Source organism: Pezoporus occidentalis, unplaced genomic scaffold, assembly GCF_034315485.1.
Source record: "Pezoporus occidentalis ecotype Australia unplaced genomic scaffold, CSIRO_AGI_Poc_V1 ctg2, whole genome shotgun sequence".
NCBI lineage: Eukaryota > Metazoa > Chordata > Aves > Psittaciformes > Psittacidae > Pezoporus > Pezoporus occidentalis.
In genome coordinates this window covers 12382211-12410156 of record NW_026913855.1, presented here as the reverse complement: position 1 = coordinate 12410156, position 27946 = coordinate 12382211, and the positions used below count along the sequence as shown (strand labels likewise).

The following is a 27946-nucleotide window of genomic DNA, read 5'->3' as shown; positions in this document are numbered from 1 at the left end:
GCGCCAGGCAGGCGAGGGGGCCGGGAGCCGCGGTGGCGGCGGAGGGCAGCTGGGCGTTGCCGCCGTGCCCCTCCCTCCCCGCGCCTCCCCCCGCCTCCCCCTTCCCGTCAAACAGGTACGGGGGCGGGGCTGCGTTTCCCCGGCACGCAGCGGGACGAGGGGGGAGGAGGCGGGGTCGCGGTCGCTTCCTCGGGAGCGTCACCCGGCAACCGGGGGCCATGGGTGCGATGGTGAGGAGCGCAGGGTGCTGGGGACCGGGCAGGAGCGGGATGTGGCTGGTGCTGAGTGGCGGGAGGAGTTTGGTCGGCCTGAGGAGGCGGTGTCCCGCGGCGTTGGGGCCTGTGAGTAGCGAGGCGTCCCTTTCCCCCCGGGGCGGAGCTACGAATGGCGGCCTGTTGCAGGTGGGGAGCCTCTGTTGCGGCCCTCCCCGGGCAGCTGGCAGGTGCTCCGGCAGAGCCACGTCTGTCCTGGCTTTGGGGTGTGGCGTGGGCCAGCCCTCGACAGCCCGCTGGCAGAGGGCTGGGCGCAGGCGAGTCAGCAGGAAGAAAGCTTCAGTGATCGTGTTGGTCCCTATCTCCATTCTCTCTTTTGTCTGCGGGGCAGGAGCGAGGTACCACCAAGAAAGGGATCCGTTCAGGTATCCCACAGACGTGCAGTTGGTCCCTATAACCCGGAGCATCCCTGTTAGGGTGTCAGCTGCTGGCCTGCCACCAAGCGTTTGTGGAATTTGCTCCAAAGGAAATCATGTATGGCCATGGCTAGGGCCAGCGTGGAACTTGCCTTGTGTAGCTCGTGCAAGTGATTTTTCTGAGAGTACTGAGATGCTAGTTTCTGCCAAACTCATGTTTTTACAAATGTTCTTCAGGGTTAAATAAAAAAAGCCCCAGCTCTTTCACAGTGCTTTTTTCATGTTTGGTACAAGTCATTAACTTTTTTGTGGGGCTTTTGCAGTTACTTATTCATTTGCCTCTTTTTGATGTAGTGCTCTGTTTTACTTGTGTGCTAGGTTAAAATCTTGCACTGCATGGGACTTTATTTCAAAGGGGGAGAAACAAAAAGTCTCTTATCTAAATGTGTTGTTTACATTTTTACACACGGGAAAAAAAGAGGAGGGGAATATGCTATTTTATATATCAGGACAGCTCTTAAGTCACTTGGCTCTTCATAAAACGTATTTTTTTCTTTAAACTGAAAGTGGGTAAGTTTAGATTAGATATAAGGAAGAAGGTCTTTACTATGAGGATGGTGAGGCACTAGAACAGGTTGCCCAGAGAAGTTTGTGGCTGCCACATCCCTGGCAGTGTTTAAAGCCAGGCTGGGCGGGGCTTTAAGCAACCTCGTCTAGTGGATGGTGTCACTGCCCATGGCAGTGAGTTTGGAACTAGATGACCTTTAAAGGCCCCTTCCAACCCAAACTGTTCTATGATTTTTGCTTCATGTTTGTTCAAAAGGTGAATCACTTGCTTGAGGGATTTTGGTGAGAGGATGAACAGCATTTGTGATACTTAGAAAAATAAGTTTGAGAAGTCACACTAAACTTCAGAAGAGTTCTGTCACTGTTGATAATGAAATTTCTTGTTGGAGAGTTTTCCAAATGGATATTTACATTTACAGTTTCTTTAGTTGTTAAATAATGTTTCTTGAAATGTTTCTTGAGCATGATTGAAAAAAGCCTTAAGTACTATGCATAATTTTCTTATGGATGGGCTGGGTTTTGTTTCTTACTACTTCAGGGGTAGAGTCAGTAATTGATTAAAAATAGTCAATGTACAAGAAATTAAATGGACCGATTGTAAAAACTGGTGGTGTTCTGAGGAAACATTTTAAATACAAATAGTTGAAAACTGGAAAAATTGTGTGTGGGTTACTGCTGGTAGGCATCTAAGCACTGTATAGTCTCTTGCTCACTTTCCCTCCCACCCCCAGAGTGGTGAGGTAAGATGAAGAGTAAAACTAAGAAAACTTATGCATTGAGGTAGAAATTGTTTAAGAAATGGGGGAATAGTGGCAAAGGAGAGACTGAATACAGCACAGGTGATGTAAAGGCAATCACTCCCACAGGTAGATCAATGCCCCATCAGTTGCTGAGCAAAACACAGCTAACCTCCCTAAACCCTCTCCTCTCACGTTTTATTGCTGAGTGTGATACTTTTATCACATGGAATATCTCTAGATAGTTTGGGTCACCTGTGTGATTCTACCCCCTTCTCATACTCTTGTCCACACCCCAGCCTATTCACTGGGTGGGGGACAGAGGGAGAAACAGAAAAGGCATTGATGCAGTGTATGCTCTGCTCAGCCACAGCTAAAACTTTTGTGTGCTGTCAGCATTGTCTTGATCACAGATTAAAAATGCAGCACTATACAAGCTGTTATGAAGAAAATTAACTCTGTCCCACCCAGACCCAATAGATAAATGCACTTGTTACTGTTTCTTCTTGCCTCTGCTTCTTCTGATACTAATACAGGTATTACACAAATAATATCTAAATTAGTGGCCAGAATGGGAAATGTAGGTACAATGCTGTGCATTATACAATTCACTCAGTTTTTGGATTCTTGAAGCACACATGACAGTACTTGACTGTGTCTGCTGCTGGGCATACATCATTTTCTGTGTTTCAGGTTGGCTGCAAAATTACAAGATTACTTCTGCAGCTCTTGTTCCTGCTGAGAGAGTGTGGCATCAACAAATTTATGTAATTGCTTTCATAGACTTCACCTTAGAAACAGTTCAGTTGTTCTTTCATTTTTAATCTGCTCTAGAATACGGACAGTCTAGGGATGAAAAAGTAGGTTTTAGTACTGTTAGTTAATGGTCAGTTCATGCCTATTTGCTATCATTCTACTGTCCTTAAAACTGTCTTTCCTCCTTAGCGGTAACCCTTGTGATACTTTTATTGAAATTTTGTTTTCATCAGGGTTTTTTTGGCTAGTGAAATTCCGCTTTCATTTCTGTTCATAAGGACAATCTGTTCCTCCATCCTGATAATCTTTTCTGCAGTTGCACTTTGAATCTGTCATTGAGGGTTATCAGAACTCTGTATGATATTGTGCTTAAAGGTTCACTAGTGCGCCTCCTTGCAGGACATTGGTACTTTACTGGTTTTACTGAAGTCTCCTTAAACATTATCATTCTTCCCCCCCCCCCTTTTTGTTTTTTTTTTTGGCCACCTCACTTTGGGTTTACCTAACAACGTACAAGGGTAAACTCTCTTCCTCTTGCTTTTGGTTTTCAGCTGAAAAGCTGTGAATTTAAAGATAATTATTATAGTCCCTAAGCTATTTTTTAAGAGCTTTAATAGGAATCTTGTTCCAACCTGATAGTAGGTTATATAAAAAAATGAAAAAACTACATTACAATTTTTATACTAATCCTTCATCTTTCAGCTAAACTTGTAAATTCTTATATTGTATATTAAATGACCAGTGTCCATGCAGATTACATTTACTACATTTATTGCATGATCTAGCTTTTATATACTATACATTGTCCATTTAAAAATGGCAGGAGAAGCATTTTTTTATATATGTGTGATGAGAAGTATTTTTGAGCTGGGGAAAACAAACCACAGCAAACAAAATTTAATTACTGACTTCTTGCTGAGCTAAATGCTGACCTACACTTTAAAATCTTCAGACAACTGACTGACTAGTGTGTTTATCTTGAGGCTAAAAAGGAAAAAACAACCCTCAAGCATCATACTCTCTGGGGAGCTGGAAAAAAGAATTATTTGCCTCAATATAAACTCCTTCTTCAGGTTTAGTCATCCAGTTTTGTTTTCTGTTACACATGGAAATGACTGCGTGTGGTTAATATTAAAGGGACCATGCCACAGACCTCATCAGATAACCTATCTAATTTCTGAGACTCTCTTCTTAACCTTCTTGTTTCTGTCTTCATGTTGTGTTCCTCAGAACTGTGGGAGAAACTGAATAAATATGAGAGTGAGGGGATAACTTCTTCCAGTTCAGTGCTTGTAACCAGTCATAGCCTCAAATGTGAATTTTTCAGCAAGGCTTCCCATGCAGTGGACTAGTCTAGTATGTTCCACTGTGAAAATGAAGTAGACAGAACTACAGTGCTTCAGTATCAGTTCTTTCATTGTGATTTAATCATGGGGATCATTTCTTGCCAAGCAGTCACTCCTGTGCAAAAGGGCTAGTTTGGGTTGTTGTGAAACTGACATTGGTCTTCTGTTGCTAGTGTTTTGGGGTTAGTTGGTTTGTTTTGTATAGTGTAGGAATACTGCTTCCCACATGAACCAAAACTCCTTTTATAAAATGATATTAACTCATGTTAACTTTGGACATCAGGAAAGAGAAATAAAATTTGTGAATAAAAACAACAAAACTCTTAAACCTTTATAATTTCCATGTAAATGTCACATTTGTTTACTGTTATTGTTGGAAAGCTGTATGTTACGTCTTACCTGACTCCAGCATTTCTTTCAGCGTTCAGACAGAGGACACACAGAAAAAGAAGAGCAGAAAGAAGATAACAGTAGCACCGAATGCAGCAAACTAGGAATCATGGATCTGAAATTTACTTCTTCAAGAAAATACATTTCCATCAGTGTACCTTCCAAATCTCAAACTATGTCTCCTCATATCAAATCAGTAGATGATGTTGTAGTTCTTGGCATAAATCTCAGCAAGTTTAACAAACCTACTCAATTTTTCATCTGTGTTTCTGGAGTTTTTATGTTTTATCTAATCTATGGATATTTACAGGTAAATGCTATGAACTTGTGTCCTAGGCCAATTCCTTCTACCCCTTTTCCTTTTCTGTAATATGTAGAATATTTTTTTAATATGTATAGACATATATAGGAATCAGAATTTAATAGCAGTAAATGTGTAATGTAAGATTCCATTATAATTCATATGCCTACAAGTTTTGGTTCAGTTGGACTTTCAGAACTTGATCTTTTACTTCTGTGTGCAAGATAAACCTTTCAATATTGTTTGGATATGATTTCTTAGTCTTCTGAAAACAAACAAATTGTAGAACCCTATAGACTGACATGTAAGTCTTCATTGATATTGAAACCTTTAGATCTCCTTGAGTTCCCTGAGTGCTGTACAGTAGTAGACTGCCGTTTTCTCTGTTCTCCTTTCAGGGAAGAACTGAAGGACTATGATGGTTAGGTAGAAGCATAATATTTATGCTGTTTCAGTTAAACATTTCTCTTCTTGCTAGCCTTTTCTCATTTATCTTGAGCAGCTGCACTTCTGTTCTTTTTAAGATCAGTATTTCAAGGAAAGCAGTGATCTAAAAGTTGATAATTAAAAATCGCTATATTTCCAATGTAGCTTTCAAAAACAGCTAAGAATTTTGTTAAAATAAAGTTATTTCCAGAGAATTAAACAAAGTTAGTGGTAATTGAAAGCAGAATCTCAAAAAGAAAAATACTGGGTAGCGTTTTGTTTCATAATTGACACATCTGCATAATTCTTTATGCAGTGCATGTATTTTTCCATAACAAGTTGCTCTAGTTTTAAATGTTCCTACATTCCTACAGCCTGCAAATTTATAAGCTCATATGTGCTGTTTAATATAGGCACTCAAAATACTAGGTGCACATTCCTAAGAGATGGAAATTACCAGTAAATGTCTGTTAGAGAAAGGTAGTATTTAATTTAGTGTGAGCTATTTATAAATTTTGGATAAAAGCAGTCTCCTGAAGCAAATGAACTGAAAAGCAGTCAGGAAACCGTCTATAATATGGGATAACTATGAATGGATCAAATGTATTCCCCTTGATGAACCAATCTGTTAATTTCAGTGGACTTACACCAGTAGTAAATTTTCTCATTGCATTTTGGAAAACCTAAATTATCTTTTTCAATACTTTGCAAATTATGTGTAGTAGGTAAATCTTACAGTTAATAACCACCAGCTGCAAAGGCTAGCTTTGCATGTACATGAAATAAAAACAAAAATTCTGTTGATTTTTGGTTTGATTTAGTAATTTGGTGCTTGTACGTGACCTTGCTGGATTTTTGTTTTTATAGGAATTGATATTTTCAGTGGAAGGTTTTAAAGCTTTTGGTTGGTACCTCACTTTAGTGCAATTTGGATTTTATTCCATTTTTGGACTAATAGAATTGCAGTTGATTCAGGACAAAAGGAGAAGGTATGTGTTTTTCCAAGTATTTTACCCACTGTTCATCATATTAGAAGCATTTGATATTTATGGTAAATTTAAATTGAATGTGAATACTGTGAGGCATTGTTAGCACTTCTGTTGTTAAAATAATGTGAATTTACTGGAACAATGTTAGGAAATGTTTTAGAAGCACCCACTTAGATTTGAGACCTGTAAATAGTCTTCTTGACTCTACTGTCACATTGTCCCACTTACAGAGCATATTCTATCCTCAGGGTGGCTGAAACAGACTGACTCATGCATGTGTTACTTGGGATTATCATGTCTAGAATAGGACCAACTGCACTTCACAGCACTTGAAGCCATCTGTCACTGAATACCTTTTCCTGAAACCTTGGCACCTCCTCACCAAGAGGTTCCTCTAACATGCTGTGTGTTTTGGAGAGTGTCAGAGGTCTGCTCTCTATTTGCCATGTGTCTAAGTAGGTTTGCTTTAAAAGATGTGCTTAGGTTTTGTGTCTTTCATTTAAGATAGCATTTGCATTGTAAAAATGTCAATGATCATGTGAAAACGTCACAAAAAAATATTGTCACAATGCCATGACAGGACTAAGAGTCAGGGTATCTTGGTATACCAACCTTCTGTGTTTCCTTTGGCAAATCAACTGAAGCCTTCATCTTGATTCTTCTGTAAATAATATACCTTCTCAGAAGGAGGTTAAATAATTACTACTTGAATACTTGCTGAGCCATGAATTTTTATTGTCTTGTATTTGAATGCTGTTTATTAGCAGTAATTGAAAGAAATGACATTTGATATAAGTCATTTATGTGCATTTTTAAATTTCTGTTGCAAAATGAAATTCATTGAGAAAGATGGTCAAAGTGTATTACAAACATATTCCTTTATCTGTTTTCCAAGCTAAATCTCCTGTATATGACTGTAATACCAAGATTCGTATGTTTATATTTTGTAGAATTCCTGGCAAAACCTACATGATAATAGCGTTTTTAACAGTGGGAACTATGGGTTTGTCAAATACCTCTTTAGGATATCTGAATTACCCTACTCAAGTCATCTTCAAGTGCTGTAAGCTGATTCCAGTTATGATAGGTGGGGTTTTTATACAAGGTAAGTTAGTCTTGCTATTAGATTATTTTTTTGTTGTTTCTTTGGGAGGCATTCATGTATGGAATCCTGTACTTTGTTAAATGCCCTTGAGGCTTTTGGAGAGGGATAGGTAGCATTTTTCCTTTAGGAGAAAAAATACCTACTTCTGAAGCGTCTTCTTGGAAAATTTATAAATACAATTAGATGTGGGGAAAAAGAAGTTGTACAGGTCACTCACAAAACTTCATTGTTATGTAATGTAACCAAATCACATCATAAACCATTTTCAATAGTGAAATGGAAAACTTGGAATGGAAAAAAAAATTAAAATATAGCTGTTTTGTGACGAAATCCCCAACTCCTCTTGTTTGAATCCCAAATTCCTCATTAAAATTCCTAACTTGATAAAATGTTTAAGCAGAAGTGCATGACTTTACATGTCTTTGGCTAGTCCCAAAGTCATAGCTCATATTCCAAGAACAGAAAAAGGGGTCTGGAGAGCAACAGATAAAGTGTATAATAATGTGAATAAACATACTTCAGTAATTCTGCATTTAAAATACTTAAGTATATTATAAATATTTCTATTTGTTCAATACACAAAGATTCATGAAGTCAGTAAAGCTCTGCATGGGTAAGTGACATGAAACAGATTAGGATGATATGTTTCTGTTGTTGAAGTTAATTTTGCCCTTCTATTTGCAATAGAAAGTTAAACTTTCAGAAGAGGTTACAAGTTTACATATGCATATGCATGCGCAGTATTTACCTTTTATTAGGAGTTATTTGTATCATTTTAATGCAGAAAGACTGGTGCTCCCTTAAAGGTTTGTGAACATATATTGTAGTAGCATTGTATTCTCTGTGATTAAAAAAAAAAATACAATTATTATGTAAAAAATTTCAGTTAAAGTTTCAGAAGTTCAAAAAAGTTCCCTTGGAAGCTTATATTGAAAGTACAGTTTCTGGGAAAGGAATATGTTACTAACTCCTGCCTTTTCATTTCTGTACTCCTTTTCCACTCCCATCCACATCCCATCTCTTCCAAATTAGAGACAATATATAGTTCTGAAAGTACCCAAATAATCTGTTAGTGTTTGGCAATGACTTCTCTCTAATCAGTAAAGGCAGCCAAAATGTCTTTCATGAGGGAAAAATCTTAAAGCATCTAAGCTGATCTAAAGTTTCTGAGATTGTGCTGTGTCAGGCAGGATGTGCCTTATGTCGTTGAAAATATACTTCTATGTCATTAGGATTAAAACTAAAACTGATCACAAGAATCAAATGGTAATTTGCTAAGATCGTTTTCCATATTAAGAACTTCTGTTGCAGAAGAAACCAGTTTTGGTCATGAAAGGGCAGAGCATTAAGTCTTCTGCTTAAGTAAAAATGTCATTGGAACACTTATTCCTTTGAATTCTGGTCTGCTGAACAGGATAATCATGAAATTCTGAGTGGTAACGGTCATTTCATGTCATTTGTATTGCTTTTGTAGGAAAACGTTATAACATTGCAGATGTGTCTGCCGCCCTCTGTATGAGTCTTGGATTAATATGGTTTACTTTAGCTGACAGCACAGTTGCACCAAACTTCAACTTCACAGGTAAATATATGTTATATTTTAGAGATTAACAAAATGCTTGTTTTTTTCCTACAATAAGTGTTCCATAGAAGTTCTAAGAGTTCTTCGTGGAGTGCTTTCAGGTATCATATGGAAAATGCAGGTTTCTTTGTAGCTCTACACTTGGCAGAACGGTATCAGTGCCAGAAGAGACTTTTATTCCAAGTGGAGTTTTTTGTGTTCTTAAATCTTCTGGAAATTCCACCCTTTAGGTTGAAATGCCTCATGCTTGTTCTCTGGGAAGTACTTACTTCCCAGTAGATATGTTTAAATAGCTATGATAAAATTCAGTTTAACCATTTTAAAGCATTGACTTTCTCACTTGGATTTGCTGTAGATCTTAGTTGGAATGCCCGTGTTCTGACTTTTCTCTGATGTGTAAAATCAGAAGCAAAGAAAGGATTTTAACCTGCTTGGGTTTAAAAACTTAGTTGAATTGCTGTCTCAAATAGCAAGGGAGAATTGGTTATTCATTAAGTCCATGTAATTTACTTGGTCAATGTTTGGATTAATAACCGAATAGTCAACTTTCAGTGTATTCTCCTTTTGGAATTCTGAGATGAGTTACAACAACTGTTACGACAGGCGTTTAGTGTGAAACTATTTCTTGGTAATGGAGGCAGTGATTTAGAAGTTTTGTTCATAGCCATAATAAATCCTTGTTTTTCAGGAAAAAGCTTCTGGTTCTCACAAAATATTATTTCATCTAGTGTTAGTAACAATCAATTTGTTGTGTTACCTGAACTGTATACATCTTTTGCCTTCCTCATAAATTAATTCTCATGCCTTTTATTGTAATTCTAGTGCTATTTGTAGTGGAAGAATTTACAAAGAAAAATAAAAGTGAATGATACAACCTGCTGTGCATTTAGTGTGTTTGTGTGGTGTAACTGGATAGCTACTTTTTAAATATTTTCAGTACAGTATGACATTGATAAGCATGTAATTACAGTCTAGTGTTTCTGATGTATAGATACGTTACCATTACAGTTATTTTTGACTACAGCCTGTAAGTGCATTCACATGTTAATATATTCCTTTTGTGAAATCTGAATTGTTTCAAATGTCTTAATTTCAAATGACTTAATTCTGAAAAGACTTGGAAAGTTGATTCTTCAACTGAATGGGACAAGGCACAGTGCAGCAAATGTAGTTAAGTCCCGATGCCCTCAAAGATCTGCAAAATGCAAGATAAAAAACTTTAAATATCTTCAGAGAATAAACAGGGTTGTCTTTCATTATAAATTTATTTTGAATACTTCAAACAAGTCTCTGTGTGTTGAAGCATAGATCACTACCCTTTGGAGGAAGTTAGTTCTGTGAAAATAGAATATAGAACTAGGATTCAAAAGTCTACATCTCTCCTTAGGAAGGTGATTCAAAATTCTCCTGCTCACCTTTTGGGAAGGTACTTTCTGTATTTCTATATTCTCTTTTCCTGTTTCATTTTATTCCCATGTCGCTTAATTTAACCAGAAGAAACTTTTCATAATGGAAAAGGTGGCGGTTTTCCATTTCTTAGATGAATTATGGAGATAGATGGTCTGTCTCTTCCTTCAAGAAATGTACTGGTTTTTGGTATTGCAGAAATATAGCTGCTGAAGTGTAAAACCAGTGCTAAGAATTATTAAAAACTTCGCTCACTCTGAAAAATGGCATATTCTTTTGAATAATTACTTTTCTTAATGTAAATCACAGAATAAGAACTGAAAGACAAAAGGCAGAACTTTTTGTCTTCAAAGAGTATCTTCAAAGAAATAACAAAGTATTTAAGGATATTAAAGCTTTGAAAAACATAAACAGCAAAATGTTTAACTTTAGAATTACTGTTTTCCAAAATTGCAGATTTCTGTTGCTGCCTACTTGCTGCCCTATAAATTCATGGGTTCCTTCCAGTGATTTATTCACAACTATTAGAACTGCTTCCATACAAATGAGTAGGATTCTAGCATGGTTTCACAGAACTTCTACTAACTTGTTAAGACCAAAGCTGTTTACATTTCACAGTTCTGAGAGCGCAAAACTTTACTGCGATGTGAAACAAAATTCATAATCTTTGTTGTCTGATGCAAATCCTAAAAATGCAGCATGAGCAGATGTAAAATACTATCTGGATGAACAATTATAGGAGGTTTTCCATTTGTGTTTTTTGTGAGCTTTGGGGGTTTTATTTTCCTTTCTTGCTGTTGAAATCTAATCTCAGTATTGCTGGGCCAAAAAAGGTATCTACACAGATTTTGTTTACACATGAAAGAGGTCAGCTAAGAAACTCTTCTGCCAGAACAGGTACATACTTGTAACTAAGGAAGAGGTATACTTTTCAATATGGAGTTGGTGCTAAGAGTTCAAAGCATCTCCTGTCATTATCAGATCGGAGAGGTAGTGGTAGGTATCCTAAATAGCTGTGAATAATAAATACAGGAATTCCAAGAGAGACCAGAAGGGAAGGGTGTGGAGAAGGAGATACCCTTGAAACATTAGAGGTGTGGGAACTTCCGCTGTTCTGGCTTTACAGGTGTAAGTGAAATTAACTATTTTCAGTGAAGACACAGTAAAAATACTGATTGCATGCAAATTCTTCCATCCTAGACTATTTGTGCAGGTGCAGTTTAGTCACAGACCAGGGTGTTTTGTCCTTAGCTTCTCTGTTGTTAAGGAGACACTATGTGGTTTATTACATCTACTGTGTCTTCTAATTGTATGTATGTGAATTATTAAAGAGATCTTAATGGGCATGTAAACTCCAAACAACATGCTAACACATTTGTGTGGTAGCAGTTGTGAGTATGAGAATGTGTTGGATATATTTACATAAGTTTGTCAACAACAATTTGTATAAGCAGTGTTAATATCTTAATGACTTCAAACATCACATTAATAAGGTAAAATACAATGTAATGTAGTGTTTCAGTCAAGTCTGTTAGTGCAAGATCTCCAGGTTTAATATCTTTCAGAAATAATTTAGGACCATTCTTCCAATCGTTTCTACTCACTCTTTACATACTACATAACGCTACTGGTCTCTTTCATGGTTTTGCTGCTGCTGCTTGGCAGGTGTAGCGCTATTCTTCTTTTCATACTCCAAACTGTGTATGTATGTAATATTAACATCTGTCTTGTCTCCACATTTCTCTTTTCCATGCACACTTGCACTTCAGATTCCAGGTAACCTTTTTATCTCAGTCCAGTACTGAACATGCATTTGTCCAGTGTTGTGCCTGGTTCATTAAGCACTGCTGGAAAATGTATGATACTGAACACGGAGATATACTCAGTCACATTAACAAAAGTGATCTGCAGAAATGCTATTGGCAAGCTATACCTTTGGACCAGAGCTGAATCTAAGTAGTTAATATATCTGCGTCTTCAGCATAATCAGTATTAAGGTTACCATTTCATTTCCATTGGCTCATACCTTTTCCAATGCATGATAACTTCTAGTAATGACAAATCTTTTTCTGTTGTCCCAGTTGTGTTACTCTAGCCTGGGAAAAGAAATGGTTCCCAAACTAAAAAAATGCTGGTTTGAAAGTCACAGAAGTTTCTCAAGAAGATGCCAGCTTAAACTTCATTGGTCTTAAAAATGTCAAATCTTTAAATTCTGAGAATCTTAGGAGCTGGGATTGTTGGTTGTTTTGTTTTTTTTTTTTTCTCTGCCAGAAACTTACACTCCATTTGGTCCAATAGAACTCCTATTCTGAGGCCTCCAATAGTAAACATAATATTAAGAAAATATAACACTGCTTATTTCTAGTCTTACACTCCTCATTCATTGAGACTAGAGCACACCGTAAACATGATTTTGATGAGTAGTATCTTCTGTAATATTGTATACTTAGGAAAAGTGGTATTTCAACCAGTATGTATCATTAAATGCAGTAGTTGCTACAGGCAGGAAAGAATTGGAAGTTCAGAGGTTAGAAAATGAATAGTGACTGGTGTGAATAGAAAGTTACTAATTTTTGTTATTGGAAAGCTGCTTACATTACTGACTGCATAATGACTTTGTTGTGAACAAATATAGTAACCTAAAACCATGGGGTTTGTACTTGAACAGCAGTTTTTAAAAATTAATATTTCAGAAATGGAAGATTTCTGTTGTGAATCCTCTTGCATTTGTTTAACCATTACATCTAACTTTTTATTTGCCTTTTTCAGGAAAAAATAGGAGTAACTACCCAAAAGAGTGTCTGGTTATTTATCTTCATTACAAATACCTAAATAAATGCAGTTGACATTTTTTCACTCTTGTTACTACAAAAAATACAGCTATCTTCTTTATAGCAATGTCCAAATGTTCATGTCAAGCTTTGAGACACACAGTGCTCAGGAGTTAACTGGTGGAGAGAGCAGAGGTGTACACTGCTTTACAGTGGTATCACTAAATCATTTTGCTGACATTTAGAATATGCGATAGAGGGGGGTTGTTATGATTTTCTTGTTCCTGAGATTTATTCCCCCCACCCCAGATAAGTAAGGAGTGGTTTTTGTCACTGCTCTGCTGGTAAATATTCTGAACAGGTTTTTGTTTCTTTCTTTCTTATATTAGGTGTGGTCCTAATATCCCTTGCCCTCTGCGCAGATGCAGTTATAGGAAATGTACAAGAAAAAGCTATGAAGTTGCACAATGGTTCTAATTCAGAAATGGTAAATACCAGATTTGCAGTTTTAAAATAACGTATTGTATCATAGACAAGGCGTATAATGACAGAACATGAAACTTAATCTTCTTTTTTCTTGCATATGTAAAGGAGAGCTATTAGTGTACTGTTCTTGAAATTTCCTCCTTGTTTGGGGCCTTTTGCTGGTATTTGGTTTTTAAGGTTTCAAGGGTGCTGCTTTCTACGTGCAACTTCAGATGTATGTATATTGTAGCTACAGAAACACTCATTTCTAGCAATAATTTCTGTGTCTACCCTGCAGGCCTGAAATCAACAGAGTGTTTTCTGAATGATCATGTGCATCTCTGAAAAATACATACTGCTTTTCTGGTATAGGTGTGCACGTGTTACATGGAACACATTGCTTTTCTTACTTGCTAGACTTCTGCTTATAGGGTGCTAGCATTTGAGAGGCAGCCTTTTTTGAAGCTTTTGAAACTGACTTTCAGAATAGGTGAATATGTGTGTTCCTGATTCAGTGAAATACATAATTCTGTAAGAAGTGTCTTGCTCAGTATTTTTTATATACTTACTTGGAATGTGGATTATCTGTTCGTGAGGTTTGCTTTGTCTTTTTTTTTTTTCAGACAAAACATGTTTGAACTTGGCGTCTTTTTCTCTAAAGTCAAGTAAATACAAGAAAATCTTTTATTATAACAGACATTATTTGAATATGCCAAAGTAATAGATGAAATTTAATTTACACATTTGGCAGGTATTTTACATTTAACTGGGAAATCCAGTTTCTTATTTGTGAGGATAACTTCATACATGAAATTAAAAATCTATTAGAAGAAAGCTTCATTTAAGGCTGAAAGTGATCTAGGTTGGCTCAAGAAGTTTAAACAAAGTTTCTGGGAAGTGGAAGAATATACCAGAGAAGCGTCACTGTGTTTTAGTTTTTATTTTTGTACTTTTTTCTAGTATTCATTTTTGCCTGCTGCAGGAGGCAGATCTTTAGCTACGTGGACCTGACCTGACCTAGTGCAGACTTCTTCTGTAGCTTTACTCTCTGAAATCCAAAACAAAATACAGTCTTCAACTCTTTTCTTGCCCACTTTGTACCTTGCCAGCAGTCATCTGACAGTTACTAACTGCCTTACCTACAATGCTCCTGTTACTTCCGGAACCTTGCTTCTTATTCGTGATAGTCTGACAAATTTTGCTCTTCATATTGTATGCTCATACTTTTTTGTAGAGAATCATTGTAGTGATTAATGATAAAAAGATTTTGGGTTTTTGAGGCTTAGATACTACACTCCAGGATTTTGTTTGGAGAAATCAGTGCAGGAGTACAAGCAGAATTTCAGAAATTATTTTTCCAGGCTTGATACTGTAGGTAAAAATTTAAGAGGTCTTCTGCATCAGAGATCATGTTTAATGGACAGTTATCTGGAAATAGAACTGAATAGCAAAGGAATGTGACATCCGCAGGATCTGTTTTGTTGCTGAATTTGGAGCTTGCCCTGGATTAAGCAATGATGAAAAGAGAAACCACTGCTCTGGAAGGTTATACCTGATTTTGCCTTGTATGTTATTCAGATGAAGTGACCTATATCACACTGCCTAACAAAGAACTAGTAATGCAGTACTCATTCCTGGTTGTGAAAGTGAGGTCTTTGGGTAGTTTGGCAGAAAAGCTGGATGTAGAGCCAAATTAAGAACTAGAGGCTAATTTTTGTGCATATAAACAGTGTAAAATAAGAGCTCTGATGATCAGGTCATGAGTTTCAAAGCAGTTCTGTTTTTAAAATGTATATTCATCCCCCTTTATTGTAGGGCAGTGATAAGTCTTTTGTTATATCGTCATTGTAATCAATTGTTAATAAATTTATTTTTGCAAATAGTTGAGATAATATAACAAAAAAGCAGCTGATGAAACTTGTGTTGAAAGAAGGCCTGTAATTGACACTGAGTTTTGAAAGTGTAGTCAGCCTGATTAACTAGTAATGTGTAGAAGAGTTCTGTTCACTGTATCGCTTTTTCACAAGGAAAAGTCCAACAGCTGAATGCCTTGCACTGCATAGATTGGCAGTTTCAGCTTCTATTGTTGCTTCTACATGGGAAAGGATGGGGTGAAGGTTCTTTTGTTGCTGTATGAAGCTATGAATTAAATAAGGGTACAGACAAAACTTAAGTTTACCTGTTTGTTGAGTATAGGCTTTTTTAAGTACTGAGCTAGGTCAGAGCTGATTGAAAACCTTGAATCCTATAACCGTAACACGGGTGCATCACGTGCATGAACTGAAGTGACAAAGATGAAACTTATGTGACACTTCTGGAAGTTGTGGTGATTATGTGCTACCATTACAGTTAATATAACATAGATCTTTACTGTGTAGGGTAAGTAACAGAAAACAAAGTACATTTAAGATGTTATTTGAACTATTAAATTACATAGTTGTGTGAAGTTTTATTTAGGCTGTGAAATCCTGTATTTGAAGGATTTGCCACAGTCAACTTTGGTCTCAGGATATTATTAAATGACTACCCTGCAAAACCTTTTTTTTCATGTACTTGTGGGTAGGAAGAATATCTAGCACTTATTACTCATTTTTCACTGTAAATCAGCTATTCTAGAAATCCTAGTAAAAATATCTTCAAACATTGCAAATTTAACTCTCAGAAGTTGAACATATTAATAGGACCAAGCGTTTGAAAGAATTTTGTCCTTTTATATAGTATCACCTGGTAATTATTTTCTCTTAAACTATTCTAGGTTTTGTATTCCTATTCAATAGGTTTTGTGTATATTTTATTTGGATTAATATGCACTAGTGGATTAAGCCCTGCAGTAACATTTTGCTCAAAGGTAGGTGTAAAGATTTACTTTTTTCTATGAAGAACCTCATTGGAAAACATTGCTCTGTAAGGTTTAGAAAATCTCACCACTTATCTAAAGTCTTTTCATCATGTAAACTGGTTAACTTGTATAATTCATACATTAAGAAGGTTGTTACAGTCTTTGATGTATAAGATAGGGTAATGTTTTAAAAAACAAAACAATCACAGGACCAGATTTATGAGCTTATAATTTCATTATTATTTTTCCATTATTTAACTAAAATTAAATAAGGATCTTTGCATGAATGCATTGTTGAACAGCTTATTATTGCTCAAGCAATTGATTAAATTTTGTAGTTTTATGTCATTTTGCAATACCTCAGGGTTTGTTTTACATTTTCCTAACAGGCTTTTTTTTTGTTGTTGCAGCATCCAGTTCAGACTTACGGTTATGCATTCCTTTTCTCCCTGACTGGGTATTTTGGTATATCCTTTGTTCTAGCTTTGATTAAAATCTTCGGTGCCCTTCTGGCTGTAACAGGTATGAACAAATTATATCTTTACCACTTTTGGTATAAAAGCATAAAGTAATTCCATTAATTAGGAAGGACCTTTTGAGAATTGTTCTTACTCTGCGTTTTTTTTCTGTTCTTTATGCTGACTGATTGTGATTTGTGTACCATTGATCTTTACTAGTATATGTGGTTGAGAGCTTCCTGGTTCCTTCTGTGCCACAGTTTCAGTATTGAAGAGGCTGCTGAGTAATCTTGTACATGTATGCTGTGCTATGTTTTTCTAAAGAGGGAAATTGCAATGGAAATGTATAGTCAAGTGACTGAAAGGTCTACATATCAGAATATCCCCAGCTGCAGGAAAAAGGGGAAATGACCTTGCTGTTCATTTCAGCAGCAGTTGATTGCGCTATTAACATTTTTTATGTTTCTAACAACGCTGAAGGAAAAGGCTGACACATTTTGCATCATCTTCATGTGCACCTGTTTTCAGGCTGTCCCTGAAATTATTACTCAGCACTATATACAAACTGATGTAGAATATAAATCCTTTGTCTGTAGAAAATTGTTGCTTCCAAACTTAAAATGTAACTTGAGTGTGTTTTTCAAAAAGCTGTGATTTAGCTTCTTCTATCACCTCTATAGTTGCTACAGTAGTCTGTCAAGAATGGTTACACTGGGCTCATTCCTTCCTCAGGTTACCTTTCCTTTAAACTACAAACATTAGTCACAAGGGCCTGCAGGGGAAGTTGTAGCAAGATGACATGGAGATACTTTCCTCTTTTCCTTCTACCCCAAAAGGTGGTTTCTGTCAAGTGATGCTCTGCCTTCATCTGTGGTCGTGGAGAGGAAAATACAGTTTTTTTTCTGACCTGAGGATTGCATGCTCTGCTTTCCCATTAATTATTTGTTCTGCAGCACTTCTGTTTTGTGTGTGTTTTTAACAAAGTTCAGTAGGCCTTCTGACTGGAAATTGGCCCAGATGAGAGTGTTGTTTCATGTATTAAAATAGCTTTTTTAAAAAATAAAAAAATCTTATTGTGCTAAAACATGTCTAAAAAATACCGTGGCATAACAAACCCTTTCCAGGTTTTCCTTTGCCTGACCTTGATAATTCTAACACTTGAGCCCTTTCTGTCTTGCCTGTAGCAATGTGAAAATGTTTATTGTGCCTTGGAAGAACACCACATTCATTACTGTCCCTCCCACCCCCCATCTACCCTCCCCTTCTTAGGGGGGAGTGGGGTGAAAGAGTTTAATGAAAATTATATTTCTATTAGCAGAATGAGAAATTAGACTTAATTGAGAAAAAGAAGAAAAGGCACTTAATTTAGAAGGAAATGGTTACATAAATATTTTAATTAATAACTGATTTGAAAGAACAGAAATAATTGTAATTAGAAAAACTGAAGTAATTTAACGATTTTTTTTAAATTATTCATCTGTAAACTGTTTTCTAATTAAAACTCAATTTTCTTTTTCATTCTCCTTTAATTTTTTATGTAATAGAAAATCATTTTATTTGATGCACATAAATTTCTTTACATTTAAAGAAAATTGCTACTTAGAAGTTGAGACGGGGCAGATAAAGCAATGGTGAAGGCTGTTTCTTCTACTACAAAACATGCTTTTAAGTAAATATTTGTTTGTGTGGGCAGGTTGGAGGGACTGAAACTTGCTTTTCTAGCCAAAACAGTGAGAAATTACATCAGGAGTCACTGGTTCCTTTTGTCTCAGTATGTTACAGTAAGACTAATGTGAGACTGATATGAATGCAGTTGTAAAAGTAAGGCTTTCCAATATTGTATAGTAAAATGTACTTGATGGTAAGCAAAACACTTTGCATTAATAAAAAGACATATTTTTATTTAAGTGCAGGCAATTGTCCCCATTTGTTTGTTTTACCAAGTGAGAAGCCTGCACTATCATATAGAATAGCCCCTTCTCATTCCCTTAACCATAGCTGAATTTGTACGCCTAGCTGCACTGTCACGTTTTTTTAAGCAATTTCAATAACTTTTACTCATTTATTGGTTTTGTTTCAGTGGTGAAGTCTGTAGGCTTCCCAGTACATAATTTACTGTATTGTTCGTAGCAGATAGCAATGAAATTGTTGAAATCATTGTTGGAGCTACAGTTAATTTGAGAGTATCCCAAACAGGTAGTTTACTTCCATTTTTAGTAACAGGGTTGTGTTCTCAAGTCTCCTAACTCCCTTAATTCTTTCTAGTGATGACATGTAGAAGAAGGTCTCTTAATGGTTTTGATGAAAACTTCCCAATAAAACCTCTGAAGTCAGACATCGTTGGGTTTCTTGGGTTTCTAACCAAAGTTGTATTTCTCTGCACTGCTAGGTAAATTTTCAGTAGCTTCAAAAGAATGCCAAGGTGATGACCCCATTCCACTTAAAAATAAAGCCCCAAACACCACTGAACTGTAATAGCATGAGGTGGAAATGGCAAGAGATTTGTTGTATCCATATAGTGATACCAGTTTTTTCTTCTTTAACAGGTTAATTTATACCATTAGTTACTTGAAAGAGTTGTTTGTTGCTTTCAGATATTGTGAATTGATTAGCTTGAAGTTATTAAATAGCAAGTCTTCTGGAAGTTTCTCTGCTGCAGGTACTGTGACTGGCACTGATGCTACTGATGCGGTGTACTTGTTTCAAACAGCATATGGTTTTAGCACTGTTTCGTACTGGACTAGTGCATCTGCAGTCCGTGTTTGCACCAAGGATGATCATTGTTTTAGCTAGACAAGTAATGATATTATCTAATATTGAAGCCTAGATTATGTTCTTTTGCTGTAACTGAATGCTTAAAGAAGTAAATATTTGTTTTCCTCCGCAGTAACAACAGGAAGAAAAGCAATGACCATTGTGCTTTCTTTCTTCTTCTTTGCAAAGCCGTTCACATTACAGTAAGTATTTATAGTTTTGAATGGGTTTTTATGTGTGTTATAAAGAAATCGTGGTCTTGATCATGGAAATATAACAACAGTGATTAATCTTATTCAGGCTTTAGTGCTTTTCATTTCTTATCTTCTACAAATGTTGGCATTCTGCTGTAAATATTGACTGGCTTGTTGATGCTAATCATGCTAGAGAAAATAGTTTCCATTTTTCAAGATGTCTGGAAGACAAGCTAGTACACGTGTTGGCGTTTTTGGGGTTGGTTTTGTTTCTTTTTCTTTTTGTTGTTTATCTAGTGCTTATGATACTTAATAAATTGGGTACTTTCTCTGTGAAGGAAGATTTGGCTAAAGGAAGGCATTTTCTCCATGATGGTATTATTTGCCCTTTTACAAGCTCAGGTGGTATTATTTCCCCTTTTACGAGCTCTTAACTGGCCTTTTTAAACAACTGCAAGCTTCTGTTATCTTGAGATATTCCAAGATTTTTGAGCTTGGGTTTCTTCCTTTTTTTTTAATTTTAAGGAAAAGCTTACATTGAAAAATGCAGCTAAGTTGATACATTGGTCCTAATTACTTTTGGTTTGAAGCTAAGTAGTACTCGGTACTATTGCTATGCATAATTTCTTTTGAGGTTTGAGAACAAAGCTTACAGCCAAATGCCCAAGTGTAGTTTACTCCAGCTAACAATCTTGAAGCTTAAAATAATGGAAAGCTGAAACAAAAATGCGCTTACATTGGAAAGTATGGCTGTAAGGCACAGAGTGAGAACACATACTGGGCCAGTTACAGAGAGTATAGTTCTCATAACCATAGGAAGAAAAAGTGTACTAAAACCCCTCAGGATTCCTTTATTCATGTGAGAAAGAGGAGTTACTGCTTAGTTGTTATTTAACTATAAATGCACCTTAATAAGCTTTCCAGCCAGAACAGGAAAAGGAAAGGTGGAAGGATAGGAATAATAAAGATGTAAGCAAATCTTTCTCACAGTCCGCTAATTTGTTGTTGTTTTTTTTCCTTGAACTCTTCTCTCCTTACTGTGGGGGCTTTCTTTTTATTCCATCCACAAATATTGGTATATAAGTGTTACAGATGAAGTACTAATGTACTAATGGTAATTTTTTTTCTCTTCCTCCCCCTTCCTTTTAGATACGTGTGGTCAGGCTTACTGGTTGTCCTTGGTATATTTCTGAATGTTTACAGTAAGAACATGGATAAAATCAAACTGCCTTTACTGCATGGTCTCTGGAAAAAAAATGTGGAAGAAAGAAAAACAAGGACGTTGTCACAAACTGTATAGACAGTGGTTTATGCCTTGTCTAGGCTATGACTCACTATTATTTTATTGGAACAGTCTTCAACTGATTCACTTTCCAAAGGGAACATTATTAAAACCAAAGGAGCTGAAGGCATATTGTCTGCTTGCAGATTGCTAGAAGCGCACATTTTTGTGAGCCCTTTCTTCAGAGCACTTGAATTCATCGGTAAAGGTGTTGCAGGCCATTGTCAGATGGCACTATCAGGCAATGAAGGACAACAGCTCCTGGCAAACGGCTGAGAAGCTGCGCTCCAAGTGGGACACAGGAGAAGAGTATTTTGGCCGTTTTAATAATATTGGCCATGTGGCTGAGCTGAAATTAGTGGTTCTTCGTTAATTGTCTATGTGGGATAATTTAAATGTAATACTGTATTAACATTTAATGAAACCTTAATCAGCAACTGGTTGACCAAATTGTGATTTTAAGGGTGGAAGGTTTACAATATGGTATGTTGTCACTGTTTTTCATTTTAAATAAAAATGTTGGGTTTTTTTTAAGTTACTGATTAGGTCACCACAGAACCTTGTATTTATTGTAATAATTGATTTTTCTATGGGAATATTACAGTGTTACTCTTTTTTATTATTGCTTGCAAGTAGCAAAAATGAGATTGAGGTTGTGCAGTCAACACCTATGGTTTTACAAGTGGTGAATGGGCTTTTAGGCCTGAACAGGGTTAGAACACAGAATGAAAAAGCCAAGATTGAAACAATGGTGTAAAAAGCTGTTATTTGCTTATTCTGTGGCAAAATACAGAATTTTTAGTGGCCTGTGGCCCTGCATATCATGATGGTATAGAGAGAGGTGGAAGTCCTTTAATTAGTATCATTAAAAGTCTTCATTTGCAATATTGGAGTAAAGAATAACAACATCTGCTAAGGTATTTGGAATATGTATTGTGTCAGTCTTAGTGTGGTCCTGTGATGAATTTAAGAGGATTAGGTTACAGATTATAATTTATTTAATGACAGGAGGAGACAGTATAATACCAGTCTGTCTTTTTCATCGTGAATTTAAGAAATTAATTTAAGACTAAGTGCATTTATCTCTCTTACTTTCATATTCATCTTGCTTTTGAATCGCTTGCCATCTCTTTGATTTTATGTATTTAACAATGGCACTTTAAAAATACTGATCACCTTACAGTTAATTGTTCTCATGTTGTCATGACTTTTTTGTTGTTGTGTCTCTTAGATGCATCTCGGTGTGTGTTCTTTCAACTTAGACAAAAGTAAATTGGATAATAGAATTATGCAGTCAGGAGGAATGTACAAAGAATTGAAATATCTCACAGGCTTGCCTTCTGCCAAAAATGCTGGTTTATGAAAGTATTCAAAATGTGCAAAAGTGTGTTTCAGACGCTTAGGAAGAATTGCTGTTCTAAAGAGTCTGTGATCAAAGCACACACACACACAAAATGTGCCTTAAATTTTGCTTATTGTCTTGGTAGCTAGTTTATGGCATATTAAATATATTATAAAATAGAACATGGAATAGCATAGCCACTCTAGCACAATGGGACAAATGAGTGGAGAGCTGTATTAGCATAACTGCACTGTTTCTAACATTTGAGCTACTGTGGTGTGTCAACACGGCCTTTTACCCCACACACACACGGTATTTCCAAGTTGGGAGAATTTATTGCATGTGACATTTTCATTTTTTAAATTCCCAGCTACTGCAGGATTGATTCTGTCCTGGATTAGGTAGAGAGGTGGGAGTGTGACCAACAAATAAATCTTGAAAGAGAAGAACGGCCTGCTGTGGCTATTCATTTCCATGTTGCAGTGCTTTTTATCATAAGAAAAAGGGTTACAATGCAAGAGTGCATTTGACCAGGTCAGGGGGATTGATAGACATTTCTTTCCTTGTAATACTTACCAACTTTCATATTCTTTTGCATTCTTTTCACTAAATGAGGTTGCTTTTTCCCATGAGTTCAGGTTACCTATCAAGCTAAAAGAGGGACAGGTTTTGAACCACTGGAGAGTAACTATGGAACATTTCTGTCCATTAGGTTGGTGGAACTTGCCAATTAGCATTTGAGTGTTGTTTTGAGGATTTTTCAGTCTCAGCTTTGCCATCTGTAAAACTGTGTTGCTAAACTTTATTGAACTGAAGGAAATCAAATTATGTGAAAGCTTCCATACATGCACAAAGTCATAGTAAATATAGTTCATTTGGCATCTGTTTTATATAACTAGATGAGAAGTCACTCACAAAGCTTGATTAGAATTCAGATGTGGCATGTAGGTTGCCGAACTGTTCATATAATCCAGTTTTTCCTCTGTTCTCTCACTTCGGAGAGCACAGTGTTCACAATAATACACTTTTTAATTTATTCTCTGTTGTGTACATGTCTGAGTTAATGGAGTACACCTTAGGGGAAGTTTAGATTTATTTTTTTTTTTTTGTAATTCATTTTCTTAACTATAGAAATGTCCATTTTGTTTTACAGGTGTACTTTTAAAAGTTATTTTTATACACAAATGAATATTGGCTGTTTAGAGTTAATAGCATAAATTTTTGAGTCAGATTTTTATTTTCGTAGGTGTGAGTCTGGTACTAGCTAATCAACAATATGCAAGTGTGTTAAAGGAAAACGCAAGTGAGAGTAGTTCATCACTTGCCACCTGTGTGGTGTGTCATGTTCTGCAGTTTTATGCTTTCACCAAGGCGTTAAAACCTAAATTTCAGTGAGTTGCTTTTTGTGGGGGAGGTGATTGGTTGGTTGTTTTTTTGTTGTTTTGTTAGGTTTTTTAATGAGTCTTAACAGTGCATGCGAGTAAGAGAGCCTTACAAAAACCTCCAAGTGTTATTACAATGTTTTGGTTTAGGATCTTCTGTACTGTATATGTATGTTGGTTTTGTGTTGTCTGTGAAATACAAATAAGGGCTTGTCCATAAATCAAATGTAAATTCCTTATTTTTCATATAAGAGCACTTACATTGAGGTGTTGGTTAATCCTTCCTAACATTGCCATGTAGCCTGATCATAATAGCGTTTGTATTTTGTACTCATAGGCTCCTGGACCCTTTACAATAGGCATTATGAAGCTACAGAGAAAAAAAACATTTGTTCTGTCACCATAAGATTTATTACCTAACTATAATGTGAATTAGTTGCTGTTTATTCTCATGCTACACAACTTTCTCCTCTCTACAGAAAACTGTGATACAGGAATTAGTTATTCCTGAATTGAAGTTCACACTAAAATTTAAGGCTGCCCAGGGTCTCCGTTGATGTCACCAGTCTGCCTCTGTGACAGCCACTAGTTCTGCCTCTTTTGGAGGACTGAGGGAGCTCCATTTTCCTAAATTAGTATGCATTTGCAGTTGCTTTCATATTACATTTTTGCCTTTATTTGGCACGCTTGAATACCAAAGTAATTGACTGCACAGTGAATTTCCCCAGTATTTCAGTACGTTAATATCATCAAACTGTTAATTATTCAGCTATCTATATGTGAATACAAGTATGGAAGAACTAATGCTCTGAACATCCCCACTCTCCCCAAAACTACAGTGTTTCTGATACTGCAGTAAACTGTTTTTCTTAATCTTATTTTATCAGTTATTTGCACATGCCAGCATTTTGAGCTAAAACTCAGGCACATATCATTCCTGCTCATCTTCCTTACTTGTCATTCCTAAATTTGGATGCAAACTCCCTTTTTAACATGTTCTGTCAATGCACTGTGCATTGTTTAAAGTTTCTATTCCTGCATGTAAGGGCTCACATGCTACTAGTAGATACTAGTAGAGATTGGACACATTCTGTATTTTCTGTTTCATATCAGTTATGACTGTCTGGATAATTCTTTTACGTCCTCTTTTCTCCACAGAGAAAAAAAAATAAATCTTGTATACTTCCCATTTATTTTTTGAAAGGTCTTGATGAATACACATGCGAGTTAACTCCTTCATGTCATTCCATCTTCCAAGAAAATCTCTCTTCTCCCTTGCTTGCCTTGAGAACTCAAGAGGAAGTAAATTATTGCAAGTGCTCTTTTCTGTTTAGTAAGTGCCTTCCTTACTAACCTGGTTTGTCTTAATTGTTTCTTTTCTTTCTGCCTCCCATGCTCCCTGCACAAACAAGCCCTTCTTTCATATTTGACCGCTGCTTGTTCGGTCATGGAAACTTTTTGAGTTGTTTGCTGTACTGAAAAGACGTATACAAATGCATTTATACTCTGGAGGGCAGGAAATAATAAGTAAACTTCACAAGTTAGGGAAGTAATTAAATGGATTCATACTTTCTTTTCTGGAGGGATTATATATATATGGTTTAGGTAATAGTTCTGAATTTGTTAGTAGAAGGGGTTTTATTCTCCATTACATTTTACCTGTTTAAAATCTTCGTATCAATTTTAATATTTAATATAAAACTCCTGAATACTCAGGCAGTTTATAGAGATTAATTTTAGTCTTGCCTATGAGGCAGAAAAATCCTATCTCCATTTCACTGATGAAGTGGAGATGGTAACTTGCCCAAAGTTGCCTTAGTAAAAGGAACAGATGTTAATGCCCTCAGTTACACTATGCCCCAAGTCCAGCAGAGCCCTTCTGTACCTGAAATGAAACCATACCGATGTAAGCTCAGTTTTCTTTTACCCCAATATTAGAGATTTTTAATTTGCTTCTGTCTGTTCTGTGCTAGTATAATTTAAAGTGAAAGTAAGATAACCATGAAGTAGGCTTCCTGCACTTCAGCTGAAATTTATCAGCATTGTGTGCATTGTTACTGTCTTGTTGATTTTCTGTTCTTGCTTTGCTATCAGAACAAGCTGGGGACAGTAGCAGCCATAGGAGAAGCATAATATCCTTCACTTTCAGGTGGCTGGTCTGAATTTAGTTCACCTTGCTACTGGTCAAAAGCTGCTGCCATTGGAAAAATGTGAGGAATTGTCATAATGTGAGGAGCTGAGCATAATGTTGTCATGGTGGATCTGTATCTTTTTCCCAGTCACTTGTAGAGAAACAAAGATGGTAACACAATAAAGAACATTCATGCACAAATACTCAGCTTAGAATATAATGCTGATTTAATGCTTCTTTTCTATACCTGGATTGGTTTCTGCTGTTGTGCTGTTTTTTCTTGAGGTGTGATAGTACTGTATTGCTTCTCTGTGCTTTTGGATATTTAATTTTTTTTTCTTTGTTAGATTTCTCAGTTTTTAATTCCTCTTCCTTATCTTAAGTGTGAAGTTCTACCTTGTAATTGTTATTACACTTGTAGTACTGTGTCCAGTTCTTGGCTCTTCAGGACAAGAGAGAGATGGGACTACAGAAGTCCAGCAAAGAGATGTGAAGATGACAAAGGGACTGGAGCATCTGCTGTGAAGACTGGGAGAGCTGGGACTGTTCAACCTGGAGAAGAGAAGGCTCAAGGGATATCTCATCAATGTATTTAAATGCCTGAAGGGAGAATGCAAAGAGGATGGGGCCAGGCCCTTTTTGGTGGTGCCCAGTGACATGAGCAGAGGCAGTGGCACAAATGGAAACACAGGAGGTTCCCGCTGAACAGCGGGAAATACTACTTTACTGTGAGAGTGACGGGTTGCCCAGGGAAGTGATGGAGTCTTCATCCGTGAAGGTACTCAAAAGCCTCTGGACATTGTCCTAGACAGCCAGCTGTTGGTGGCCCTGCTTGGGCAGGGGCAGTTGAACCAGATGACCTCCAGACGTCTGTGCCAACCTCGGTCGTTCTGTGATCCTAAATCTTGTGGGTTTTTTCTTCCTGTTTCCAGAGTGTTAATAAACATTTGAAACACATCTATGTGTTGGCTACAGTACCTCTACTGAAGTTGAAGAAGCCATCCTGACAACACCCCATAGCGTGATTCTGACTGAATAGTGAGTGTCCCCTTCAGAGAGACACCTTCATTTGGTAACTACTGTTCAGTGCAAAGAGTATGTAAACCTCTTAGAGCCAATGCAAGGAACTGGTAGATGACATTGGTGCTGTCAGCACAGAACTATTTGAATGTATTCATGAAGGAGTTCAAAGTTGCTTTTGGTTTTCTGCATTTAGGTCTTGCAATGGTATTGGGTGTTTTAGTGCATCTGATCTGCAGAGGTCTGTTAGAAGTGTTGCTAAACCATTTGCTTTCTGTTAGTTACCAGCATTTTGCATTAACATAATGTGGTAGATGCCTTACTACTAGCTCAAAACCCAGGTATAAATTCCACTTAATGCAGTTCTGTAGTATCAGGCATTTACACGAGCATATCTATGCAAAAATATCTTAAACAGCAGTCTTAGTTCCATATAAAACTGAAGAAAAGTTCCTGCGTCAGGTTCAGTAACTATTGGTGCTCGGTGCTAGCATAAACATGGATATAATCACACCCCTAGAGAGGGAGCTCTTTTTCACTCTATCATCCGCAATAAAAACAGGAGTAATGCAGCAGTGGCATGTCTGTGACTAAGCGTTGTAAAACCTCTGCAGCCCAGTTACATGTATAATGTGATATTGGCTGCATACTGTGGAGGTGCTTCCTCATTGCATTGCTTCGCCATGGCTTCAAGAACTGCAAACCCTCACGGTAGTTCTGTTACATGAGAGCTGTTGCAGTGTTTTGCAGGACTAGGCATTATAGCTAGAGAACCCTCAGCACAAAAAATTAAGGGCACTATAGGTTATACTTAGGAAGTGGATTATGTTATAGCTATCTGTCGAAAGCAGACACATTCAAATGTGCAGATAGGTGTTATTCAGACCCATATCAGCCCTAATTTGAATGACCCAGTCAAACTAAATAGTAGTCCCTCATGAGCAAAACAGTGCAGTAGGAATTGGAGGTGCCCCATCTCGACTTTTAATATCGCTTACAGTTTAAAGTACCCCTTCAGAAGGGAGTTGAGAGGGAGACATGGCTCTGGCCACTGTTGCTGAAGAGAGAAAAGCC

At 36.8% G+C, this 27946-nt stretch overlaps 1 protein-coding gene across 2 annotated transcripts; it reads left to right on the top strand.

Moving 5' to 3' along the window:
- Window positions 1-113: 113 nt before the first annotated feature.
- SLC35B3 (solute carrier family 35 member B3) lies at window positions 114-22189 on the top strand. Of its 2 annotated transcripts, XM_062617869.1 has the most exons (10): window positions 114-230; window positions 4456-4734; window positions 6019-6140; window positions 7091-7245; window positions 8720-8827; window positions 13395-13492; window positions 16226-16318; window positions 16720-16831; window positions 19655-19724; window positions 20865-22189. In XM_062617869.1, exons 1-10 carry the CDS (start codon window positions 219-221, stop codon window positions 21013-21015), a joined length of 1200 nt encoding a protein of 399 aa, XP_062473853.1. In that variant the 5' UTR covers window positions 114-218; the 3' UTR covers window positions 21016-22189. The 2 variants fall into 2 exon arrangements, with proteins under 2 accessions (XP_062473853.1, XP_062473854.1); XM_062617870.1 differs by lacking the exon at window positions 16226-16318.
- Window positions 22190-27946: the final 5757 nt, after the last annotated feature.

Bases quoted from the DNA above. Each gene is read 5' to 3' on its own strand.
- SLC35B3 (XM_062617869.1), top strand. The intron at 16,832-19,654 runs GTATGAACAAAT...TTTCCTCCGCAG, and splicing joins TGCCCTTCTGGCTGTAACAG to TAACAACAGGAAGAAAAGCA. The intron at 19,725-20,864 runs GTAAGTATTTAT...CCTTCCTTTTAG, and splicing joins GCAAAGCCGTTCACATTACA to ATACGTGTGGTCAGGCTTAC.